This window comes from Sinohyriopsis cumingii, chromosome 15 (assembly GCF_028554795.1).
Source record: "Sinohyriopsis cumingii isolate HCF-2022 chromosome 15, ASM2855479v2, whole genome shotgun sequence".
Taxonomy (NCBI): Eukaryota; Metazoa; Mollusca; class Bivalvia; order Unionida; family Unionidae; genus Sinohyriopsis; species Sinohyriopsis cumingii.
This window is the reverse complement of record NC_142975.1, coordinates 123,682,228-123,694,930: the sequence shown is the minus strand read 5'-3', so window position 1 is coordinate 123,694,930 and position 12,703 is coordinate 123,682,228. Positions and strand designations below refer to the sequence as shown.

At 35.6% G+C, this 12,703-nt stretch overlaps 1 protein-coding gene across 1 annotated transcript in view; it reads right to left on the bottom strand.

The window, feature by feature from the left end:
• The window catches only part of LOC149782666 (uncharacterized), an 83,990-nt gene extending 74,078 nt beyond the window's left edge, over positions 1 to 9,912 (bottom strand). The window contains exons 1-4 of the mRNA XM_089935163.1: positions 9,883 to 9,912; positions 8,699 to 9,282; positions 8,194 to 8,354; positions 7,048 to 7,287 (exon numbers count right to left, since the gene is read on the bottom strand). Coding sequence (XP_089791289.1) covers positions 7,048 to 7,287; positions 8,194 to 8,354; positions 8,699 to 9,224 — 927 coding nt within the window. The 5' untranslated portion in view covers positions 9,225 to 9,282; positions 9,883 to 9,912. The remainder of the gene's footprint in view (positions 1 to 7,047; positions 7,288 to 8,193; positions 8,355 to 8,698; positions 9,283 to 9,882) is intronic.
• Positions 9,913 to 12,703: the final 2,791 nt, after the last annotated feature.

Genomic DNA, 12,703 nt, shown 5'->3' with positions numbered 1-12,703 from the left:
TCGCGAAAAAGATATCAACGTGTACTAACACAAAACTCAACGACGCATTTGTAAAATTAAAAACAGCCATTGGCGGATATTCAAAATTATCGTCGCTGATATCATCAAGCCTCTACGACGAAACAATATTAGATTCCGAATTTGTGTTAATGATTAAGATTATGATGAAGTCTTCCATTTGAAAACAAAGAAAATAAATAATGACAGAGCTACTTCAGCAGATAGCTGCAAATACAACTCCACCGAAAATAACTATGATGACAATAAGCTCAACCAAGCCTGAATTCAGCATTAATTTTCCAACTGTGATTCCAGTAAGCGAGATAGCGCTACCACAGTTGCGAGTATATCACAGCCGGCCAAATATCAGATCAAAATCATATGGTGGATTACCAGCAAATAATTCGCTTGTGTTTGCAATTAAAAATAAACAAGATGGTACACCCGACTGGAACGTTGTTGGAATACCAACCGGGTGCTATCAAATCGAAGAAATAAAAGAGGAATTATCGCGTAGAATAAAAAATATCACAGGAAAGGAATAAAAAATAGCAATAGCCGCTCATGAACCAACACTGTCATCTGCAATGGAGATAAACTCTCCCGACTACGCCGTGGACATATATCAATCTTCGATCAGAACAGTGTTAGGATGGCCCGAAATTCCTCCACCTGATAAATCGATACCACCTGAACCAAAAAGGTCTGATTATACCACAGACAATAAATCATATCATGAAACTACTCCATATTACAAAAAAAGTTTACTTAACTTAAAAAGCACAGAAACGTTTCATGAAAGTTTTATCTTTAGAGATGACAAGAAAAATATGATTTGGCTTTTTGCTACTGAGCGAAATCCTCCTGGTGTTCCTCCAAGATCATTTGTATCATTAAGTCTGAAAGAAATTCTAACATATTTTGATATTATTAAATTTGATCATAAAATCTAATAGTGGCATCGAAAAACAAACGTTTTCAGATGAGTACAAAATAACAGAAGCTGGTCTGGTAAATTTCAAATTTCCCGGGTATAACCCATCTGAGTTAAACAAAATCAGTCAATGATGTGATCAACGAAAACTTCCCTAATAGACTTGAATGGTGGAGAAAAACACAGCCGCTGGTAACCATTCTCTGGCACAACAATAATCCACAGGGAGAAGGACGACATGTATCTTCTTAAATCGTAAATATAACGTACGTGGTCGCGGTCAATCTTGTGTGTGATATCGTTGACGGAAGTTATAGCATGGACACAACAATGTCAAATCAAGCGCAGCAAGAATTTATTCTTTATTCGTTCACACCGAAAGAACCACCCGGATTTTTAATTGTACAAGAACCGATCAATCCGGTCTATCTACGATGCCATAATACACTGTTATCAAGAATAAATTTCAAACTAACTGACCAGTCCGGCCATTTGATGGATCTGAGAAATAAGACTGTAAATATTAATTTATATGTAAAATCCTGAGGATTTCCATCTTATGATCTTCAATCGCAAGGATTTTTAATCTTCAAATCTACGATTTTCGAAAAAAAAGCAACAAAAAAATAATTCTCCGTTCCTCCCTTGATAAAATCAAGGATAAGTCAACGAGGCGGATTGACAAATTTATTTTCAGACCGATTTGTTACTTCTGAAAGGTAATAATGTAGTCAAAATCGTGCAAATCGACTGATTTGTTAATTCTGAAAGGTAATAATGTAGTAAAAATTGTGCAACTCGACTGATTTGTTAATTCTGAAAGATAATAATCTAGTCAAAATCGTACAAATCGTCGAATTTCACAAAAAATATAATTTATTTTTACTAGCACAAAAAATAATTCTCCGTCCTTGCCCTTGTATCAACGAGGTGGACTGACATACTACTTTCACTTTTATTTCCACGTCCTTGATTTCATCAAGGCTTCTAACTATCGTTTTCGATCTGACATAATTTTTCTTAGTTGCCTCACACGAGTATTGATTGTCTCCTTTGCCTCATATTCACGAGATAATTCTGATCCAATTTTTTCGATTGCAAGAGAAAGACTAACAAATTCTTTTATCCGCGTTTCTTCTATTGTAGCTAGTGACTGACAAATTGCTGCCTGAATCTTCTTTATTAAGCGATATTCAGACGGTAGACTATATGCTCCATATTCTTTTTTTCTTGCAGTGCTTCAAAATCAGAAATAATGTTTTCAAGATTTAGTTAATCGGATATATTTATACCGTCGCGTTCTAATTTTTTAATAGCAGAAATTACATCACTGATATTTTCGTAATTCATCATATATATATATATATATGAAAATGGGGACGTATAATATATAAGCTGACTGACACCTGGAAATTCAAGGATAGCTCACGCGATGGGCGTGGCTTTTTGCCGTTTTTGTGATTCTTTTCTTAAATATAATCGTAGAAAAAATATAGATAAACCAGAAAACTAGACGGATTCAGTACAACATATATTGTCTGTGAAGACAAATATTATTTATCCCAATAATCGATTATACACCTGCCCGTGTTGACAGTCCTTGAATTTATCAAGGCGAAGTAATTGGATAGTTTTTACATCCATGTTATCGCTACACGTAACACAGAGAGTTGTTCCCTTTCTTCACACTGTGTCTTGTAGTGTGTATACAATAGACGGTTCGCCACGGAACCATATATTTCAGACAGTTACTTTTGGATTGCAAAAGAAACTTGATTTTAGTTCTACTTTGAAAATTTATTTATTTTCTAGACCTATAAAATAGGAAATGACATTTATTGTGCAATCTTGTGAAAGTCAGCGGAGAGAACTCTATCATATTTTTTTACACAATCGTGGCAGAGTTATTTCCTTTATCTGTATCTAACACGAATGGGACATAGGAAAAGGAAATCCAGTTTCCAAACCGGTATGAAAACGATGATCTGATTATTTCATCTGCAACACGTTGCACTGAACGTGGGTGAATACCGAAACATTTGCCAGCCGCGTACATTGACTGAAATATTATCTTTTCGCCGGTTTTAATATTGACAGATTTAATCGCTCTCTTTCTAATGCTCTTAGCCCGACCAGTATTCCCTCGTGCATAATTCTCAGTTTTGTGTAATTGCCTGAAGGTTGAATAAATTATTATTAAATTTATTTCCGTCAATGTGATCGATCACAAGATAGTCCTTGATCTCTCCATGATAAACCTCAAATACGAATCGATGACAGAGATATCTTTTTTTACTCCCAGCGGTGAACCTTAGATAACCGGAACTATCAACTGCACCAACGTTTTTCCGTGTCTTACTATACCATCATGAGATGCTTCATAATTTTGAATGGTGGGGTGTTGAACAAATTATTTTTGCTCATTTATATGTAATGTATTTGTCTAAATTGTAATTTATATTTAAATCTTGCTATGTAGTCTTCAGGAGTTCTTATGACTTTGTCCGTGACAGTGTCGACGTTGTTATTTTTCTTGTCATAATAACGTTTTAACTCTCTATACCGTTTAACACCACAACGCGCGCATAGCTGTGTTTTACCTCTAACTCCGACACCACATCTTAAACACGGTTGTGGACCAAGACTGCCTTTCCTCAAACTTTGCGAATGTTGTCCGCAGAATTCATTTACACATGATTTGCAACATGGAGTTGAAGATCCTACCATAAGCCATTTACACGGATTCATATATATATTATTTTTTATTTAAATATTTGTCTTAATTATATTATGGAAGAGTATGAGAGAGTATCCATGATCAAGCCTTGGAAAGCTTCTAGATTTGATCTTGACAGACTAACCCCTGACTCGCGGAGGCGAGCTCTGACTGATCTGATTGATATTATCAGGGATGCCAGAAAAGAATTTCGTGATGATGGGGCATCTCACACGTGGTCGACATTTAAAATTATACGCAACAACAAAGGTGTCGACAATGTCATGGACAAAGTCATCGACAAGGTCATCAACGACGTCATTGATGCTACAATGAACGATACACGAGCGAAAACGATTATCGATTACCTTCATCAAAGTGATCAGAAATATTTTTTCAGAATAACGTTTATTGTGCTAGCAGAAAATTCCGATAATTGGATTATTGGACAAACGTTACCCTGTCCTTGCTGGTGGAAAAACCGTTTTGTTAAGTAAAAATTCCAAACCAGGAACACTGAGTAGTATTGACAGACCATATTATGCACGAGCGTATCCTGTGACCGCGGTCGTTTATGGAATTTATCAGCTAAATGATAAACCCAACATCGATGATCTTGCAACAATGATATTTTCAAAGTTGAATTGTGTAGCCGAACGAGTAATGGAACATTTTGCGAATGCGAAGCGTGGAAATGGTTTGACTGATCAGCGACGTGAAAAAATAACAAAGTGGGCTGAATCGGTTAAGGATATCGGAGATACATTAAGTGAAATTGCCGACTTATCAAGCAAATTAAAATTTCCAATGGTAGTAAAAACGTTAGCCGAAGAAGTTTTATATGAATCAGCGAATAAAGGAAAAGGGATACCAATTGAAATTATTTTTCACAATGCGCACGCGTGGACTAGCGCAGTCACAATATTTCCACGGAATCGTGCTGTAAGATTTTACTCCAGTGGAATGTTTGATTTTATTAAACAAATAAATAAAAACGACCCTGTGTCAGTGTGGTTACTTAAAAATTCTGATGAAGAATATGATCAATTTGTAACACCCAACGGCGATTTATATCGTCGAGAATCTCTTCATGAAACAATGAGAAAACTCGCGGAAAGATTCTCAATGGAAAATATTAACTTGCTGAGTAATTGTTTTACAGTTCCGCCAGTCGCGGCTCATTTTGCCCGAGAAAAGAATTCGTTCAAACCAACACGAACTCGATTTCTCGAGGATGTTCAAGCTAGTTGTGTCGAATACTGGCATGGCGGTTTGTGGAATACTAGGTATGATCGCAACGACATGATATCGGTAGATATGACTTCGTGTCATCCGGGGAGTTTTCTAGGGATGGGAGAGTGTTCTGGATATTTTAAAAGATTTGGACATCCCACACACGAGATGACAAGAGTGGCAATTAATAGACCACTACCCGATTTTGATCTTCCGAATTCGCTAAGGAACTTCATCCGTTTTGTTATGTTTGGTTTGGTAGACACTTCTCGGAAAACGCTGGGCGCCAATAGTGTTATTACGATATGCTTCACAGTAGCTTATTAATATCGTTGACGGTCACCACGGCAATTATATCGTATCAGACGCAGACTGAAGTTTGGTTACCAGCACCGGAGCGTATCAGTGTAGATAAGGTCATCGAGGAATATAAGCAGAAATGTCCAAATACTCCTATTGATTTCATCATAGATTTATAACAATAAACTTACATGATCCTCGAACCCGATACCGAGTCGGTCTTGATTCAAACTTTGGATAATAGCAGCAACGAGGGCTATGTCTCAAACTTGGCACCGACGTTATTTTCCTGAGATTTGTCGAGATCAGCGATAGGCTGGGTAAGTCAATTAGAGTTTATTAAGTTCTTTCACAGGGTTGTCTTGTACTGGATACTGAGACAATTGCGAATTGTTTTTTTGTTGCGATTTTCCAGGAAGACTTATTTTGCAAAACGGAGAGTGAACCAATTAGAGGTTGTTCACCCTCTCTGTTGCCTGCTGAAATCGGTACATAATCCAGCCATCATCACACACACGCATTATATAGCTACCTTCCAAAAGTACTGAAGGACAAATTGATCTGCCCTACAATAAATATGGTTATTACCAGGAGGACAGATAAATTGATAGACAATCCAATACAGCTTTTATCCTACTGTCTCATTCTACAGACCGGTTTATAATATTAGTGTCCCAATTCTCCAGACCGGTCAAAACAATTGTATCTCAATTTCTAGATGACTTTCTTAAAATGTTTATTAAAAATTCGTTCTGGACCGAAATCTTGCCCATCTTATAATATAAAAAGTCAGAAGCTTGATCTATTATCACGCGTTTTTACAGGCGTACTAAATATAATCCTTAAGGTCAAATTCGTAACCCGTGTAGATGTACATTGAATATATTATATTGCTGTCTTGAATTCCCATGACAAGGCAATAGGCAATGATACTGCCTAAGGTGGCATATGATGATCCGATAGCTAGCTTTAGTACAAGGAGAATATATATATATATATATATATATATATATATATATATATATATATATATATATATATATATATATATATATATTTGTGTGTGTCCCAGAGTGGAAAAGGTTTCAGGGGGTACCTTCGGCACTTAAACACAGTTGTTGATTGTTTGTATACCCTAATTTAAAGTCCATGTCTCTAGTAGGTTTCAAATAATTTTAATTATAAATGAGATCTGACCGTAAGAATTTTCTATATATATTATTTCTTAATTAATCAGGTAAGGTCTTGCGTAATGTGTTTTAGAGACTTGTTTGTTACTAATAGATAGTCCTCTTGACGTTTTGTGCTTTTAGATAATAGCATTTTAGTTGTATTTTGATATATAATTCTTGAAAACTATCCAGGAGGAAGTTTCTTTAGTAATTGACCAAAATATTGTTTTACAAAACTTAAGCGGAAAAAGTCGAAATTAGAGCAGATGGAGTCTATGGCCAACTATGACATTGTATTTACAAATCATCTCTTCCCCTCGCGTGCTACATTTTGGGCGCCGTGTAATTTAATGCCGCAGTAGAAAAATACATCTTGGATTTTGCAGTTATTACTTTTTTTGATGAAAGGCGATTTTGTCATGAACCTGGACTAATATTCTCATAGTATCGATCGATACCAACTTAGGAATACGTTGCTATTCACGTTGTTACGATATAGAAGTACACTACATTTATCTGGACAACCAGAAAAGCTAAGGAAACAGGTAGGCGAGATAATCTTTCAATATTCCGATTCTGGAAACATATTTTCATTCATGGATTGTAAGTATAGGTATTTAAACTGCCTATCTTGCAGTAACAGCATGTCCAATTAAACAATAATCATACAGACGTGCTGGACTTATATATACCACTGTAAAATCTCCAGCTATAAAGGCCTGTTCGATTCCGCTGTAAATGGTGAGGGGTACAATCAGCTTCTGGTAATGGCTCTGCCAACAGTGTTTAAAGGTTTCCACCAGCAGATTGGGGCATATCTTCCTGGCTTCCTTCTCTTCGTCCTTGTCCAATACGATCCGGTCCAGAAAGATGGCGATAATCAGGAAGGCTACGATTGCGCATGCGATGTAAATCCAACAGGCGGTATAAATCTAAAGTTAAATATATTTTATTAAATGAATAAATGATAATGATCTAGGCAAGCAAGTAAAATAACCAACAAAAAATGAAGCAGTAAAATTGGTTAATGTAATGAAGTGTTCTAGAAAGTGAAATATGGTGATATGTTTAAGGCGACGACTTTCCAGAAAAATTGGATTCATTCAGGGAAAGATACATTTATCATGATACATTACGCAAATATAGTTTGTTAGACCTCAGGTAGGATGTAGGCACTACAAACTATCGTTCACGTCGTATATATTCTGAAACAAAATTACTATTGATATGAGCTTGGATGCAATAGCATCAGCAAGGTTGCGCATGCATGCAAAATAAATATTTAAAATATCATTCTGACGTAAAAAAGCGAATCTTGAAATAGTCGACGGCTGAAAAAATAAACATCATCGCATTGTGTCACCTGGTGAACTCTTACCCCAATGTTCATATCAGGTATTATTAGAAATTCTTCTTGACCAATTGTAAATGACGTACCAGATTCTTGGTACCGTTGCTTGAATTATAAGGACGTAAACAGATGCCATTGGGACTGACTTAACAGTGATAGCTGTCACATCAAAGCTATTGTAAAAATTGCAATGGTAGGGATATTCAAAATGAAGGCTCACATTTGAAGATGCAGGTTTACTCTTTGACATTACTTTATGTATAACTGGTTGATCCATTTGGCTATTATTTACGTGGCTCGTTGGACCGACATTGTTCTCACATTCAAACAACACGATAAGCGTGACGTTCACTGGTCTCTGGTTCCATTACGTGATGTACAAAGAATGAATCATCTGCAATAACAAAACAGTGATATCGGACACATTAAGTTAATTCTGAAAAAATTATTGTAACATGAAGACTTAGCATTTCATCTTTAGTAATACCTGATCCATATCTGGTTTGTCAAGGGTGGTGTAATTAACGAATACTGCTGGATCGTAATTAGCTCCACACTTTAGACGATCTTCGGACGACAATCCAAACGTGGAGTTCACTGGTCTCTGCCTGAACACCATGGACGAAATCAAATTGCCCCAGATCTGACCTGGAATCAGCCAATCAGTCAATAAATCCATTAATCGATCAATTAATCGATCAAGCAATTCAATATTTAATAAATAATTTTGTTTCGTAAAGGCTTTAAGGGACAAGAAGCATTCTTCGCAAGAACATTTTGGTCATTTAAGGACTTTCTAAATTATATTATCACACGCATCCTTTACATTATGAAAACATAATTTACTATTTCCTTCTTAGATCATACCGTCTATACTTTTCTAGAATATGAAACTCTAATGGAGGATGATGCACAATGGTTGCCTCCTTAGTCCAATATTTTAATTTTAAATGCATGATCTAATGCGACCACATAAAAGGTATGTTGCTTACTCGTCTGAAATATCATGAAGAAGACTCCGAAAAATCGGTTGATGGTGTCATCGTCTGTTGTACCAATCATTTTTGCGTGCCAAACTCCGGCCTGGGTGAGATACGTGCACTTTGCAGACCATAGTGGCGCTGTCCCAAGTCCGAGAATAATGGCAGCAGGGATAATTGTGCTCCAGGTGGCGTAAAAGTTGGCTGCCATATAGAGGATATAGCAGAACATGGAAATTGCTACAGTCCATTTGCAGCCAAGACGCGCGATTGTGACTGGCGGCAAAAACATGCAAGAAACGACAAGAGCTGCGTATATCACTGATAAACCGGTCACTCCCAACTCAGCCTCCCTATTAGGACTGCTTTGAAGGTTGGAAAAGGACTGGAAGGATGTGAATAGAACCAAACATCCTAAGCTGAGCACCAACACGTTCTTGATAATTTGAAACTTTGTCATTTTAAATGTGTTTTCTGACTTTATTTCCAAGGACGCCATCGAATTCTTCAGATTCCTGTCCGTGTTGACATCTGACATGGCTGCGTTTTCTTTGAGCTCATTTTTATATAGTTTGTCGACGCTTTTCGTAAAATATCTGCAAGAGATCAAAAAGACAACAAATTACCATTTTCATATCCTTAGTTTATTGTAATCAATAGAAGCACTAATAGTGTTCTGTTATCTTAAACAAACTGTTTTTACCATCGGCAGATGTCTCAACGTTCAGAATGTACCAAGATCTCTTATAAGCAATGTTATTTTTATTATCAAAATATTACTGTACTTGTAAAGCGTGTTATTGATTTATGAGTTCCTCTACCATTGAACTTTTGTTTCATTTTTGAATGCACGTTCAAGTATTTTGGCCTACTGACACATGAAGTTAAAACGAACTGGGTGATTTGCCGGAAAATTGTGTTTCGACATATACATAGCGAAGGAAAGAGTCCTGAATGTCATACCTCCTTACGAGATGTGCAAACTAGGTTCCATTCCAATATGAAAATGGCGAAAGGTAGAGTCCATAAGTTTATACATGGATAATACTTTGTTGATTCTGAACAAAATATTTGATTCGATAGGTTTGAAAGAATTACAAAGTTTTTTAAATGCTATGAAATTTAAGAAATGGTGTTGCAGATATTCCTCTGACTAATACCAGATAGAAAAGAACGGAAATACTTATATTTCTTACCACTGTTCACTCCCTGGCTATGCAATCACGTACTTACCCTCTACTGGGGAATAACACTTACATACCCAAATATATTACTGTTTATAACTGAACTTTAGCAGGAAGTAAAAATGTACCGATCATATCAATTCGTATGACTATTTCTGTTGATAGTGACAGAGGCATTTCAGAACCATATTCAAATAGCTACACTTTTTGAAAGATAATTCATTACCTGCTTATCATTCAAACACCAATCGTATGCACAGTTGGTTAAACCATAAGGCCCGGTACATTGATGTAACGGAAAGGATATTACAAGTAGAACATAAAATATGATTCAAAGACCGGGATCTTAGTTTTTGTCATAAATATTGTCTATCAAAAGTACCGAATTTTCAATTCAATTAGCTCGGCAATTCAATAGAAACGACTTTATCTGTGTAAATAATTTCTCAATAAGCAAATCTGAAAAACAGAAAAACGAAGATACTGGATTTTCTTACAGGTTATCGAAGCGCTTTAAGGTAGACCAAGTGTCAGAGGAATGCTTGATAAAACACCTTATTCAATTCAGGTGTTAATGTTCATTTTGAAACATCTTGTCAACTTGAAGAATATAAGGGTTATATTATAAGGACTAGCCATAGGAAGAAGACATAGCACGCAAATAGTTGTTTGTGACGAAGACACTGTAAATGAAAAGACACGCAAACACAACGCCCTAGACAAGCAGGTTCAGTAAAACTTGGTGTAAAAGCTGCTCGTGATGTTCGTCCACTTCTAGGACTACGCTGGGATGACACTGGCGTGACAGATGGTTTCTAATGCAATCAATACTTAGTCAGAAAAGGAAATATTAAATGATAAATTTTGACAAACTAAAATCCGTATAGTAGTAGGAGGTGACTTATGTGTTTAATCATTGATCATAACGCAGATTTGACATCTGGTGTAAAATTGAGTCATTCTGCATTAAAAATTACTTTCTATGAAATCGTCATATTTTATTTGAATATTAGTCCATATTTCCTTTGCATCACTCTTCATAACATAACACAACACAACATAACACAACATAGCAAAACATAACACAACATAGCAGAACATAGCAGAACATAACACAACACAACATAGCAGAAGATAGCACAAGATAGAACAATATAGCACAACATAACACAACATAAAACAACACAACACAACCTAGCAAAACATAACACAACATAACACAACATAGCACAACATAACACCACATTACACAACATAACACAACATATTCTTAATTTCATATAATTTAAGTGTGATGTTATCTCGTTAGATACCATATAATGATTTACTGAGAAGATACTCCCATAATTTCTTGGTAGTATAGTCAATATCCATGTGTATCAACTGAAGTTTGAACTCGGATTTCAATTAAACGTTAATTAATGTCGGCTTTGCCACAGCTAAAACAACACTTAGAAATGTATAACGTGTTTTCAGTATGTAGTATATTTATTTGCAAGCCCATGATTATTTTACGATTGATTTAAACAGATCACATGACATAAATATTGTACGATAGAGATATTAACTACATATAACCAGGACTATATTATATATATAGCCGTGCATTTTCAAGGTTGAAACGCTTAAGACAATCCAATACTTACTTAGTGAAATTACAGCTAGGGTTGTACAATTTTATTATCGACGGAAGAATGCGATGTTGGCAAAGGTATATCATGAGCATTATTTAACATTCAATCATCGACGTGGTGTCAAGGATATAATGACACCGTTGAGTCCAGGTTTATAAACAACGCTAATATTAGGCGAAGCATGTAATAATGTTTCCCAATTTAATGAAACAAATGGACACTTAACTCTAAGGAAACTTCTATTTCACAGATGTCTTCTTTTACTGATCGAGCTGCATCTGCTGCTGCTGCCAAAATAGTGGTCTCTCCTAAAATAGAACCACAGAACAGAAATGTTATGAAGTTTACTGGATATGTCAAGACAAGAACTAGCAAGATTTAGTCATCTGAAAGCATCTAATCGTCGAGAAGCGCCCATAGTTATCATATTTTACTTAACACACAAATGCAGTGTGTACGAATGACAAAAAGAAGGCCATGTTTAGAGTCATCCACATCTCTCAAAAAGAGATGCTCTTCTATCATTGCCAAGTTTTGCAAATAAATCCTTGTTTGTTTGTGCGAGGCTGTCTTCAAGAAAAACACTTAAACTTAATCAATCTATACCCTTGTGTAATAGTGTGTTGTGTGCATGTGTGTGTATGTATAGGTAATATCTAAACCTTGTACTATGTAAATTTATGTGAAAAATGAGATTTATCTTGACTTATAAAGGTAATTATGAGCTGTATTTCATGGCTTGTATGCATCAAGACTTGATTTAGAGTTGCAAAGCGTTTGTGAAGGGTTTAACTTACTGCAGTATGAAACAGAGTTGCGGGCAAAGGATAAGGAGAGCTCATTTTTAATCAGTTAAATCAAACGTATATTATTCAAATTTCAAAACGTGTGACATCAAACAAATTAGAAAAGTTTACATTCTAATTATTTGCATCTAAACAATTTAACTGTGTTAACAAGCTCACCAACGTCTGGAACCACTTTAATCGAATTTCTTGTTAGCCTTTGATGTGTATTGTCTTGCAAATAATGTTTTTGGTGAAAAGTTTTCATGATGGTGGTCTCGAAAATAAATACTAATTATGCGACTTCACGTATTTTTTTTCAGGCATAATATCTTGCATGCATTATGGTTGAAAATAAAAGATGACAACAGTGGGCTAAAACAAATTCCTTTCAACTGTTTGTAAAACAATTAA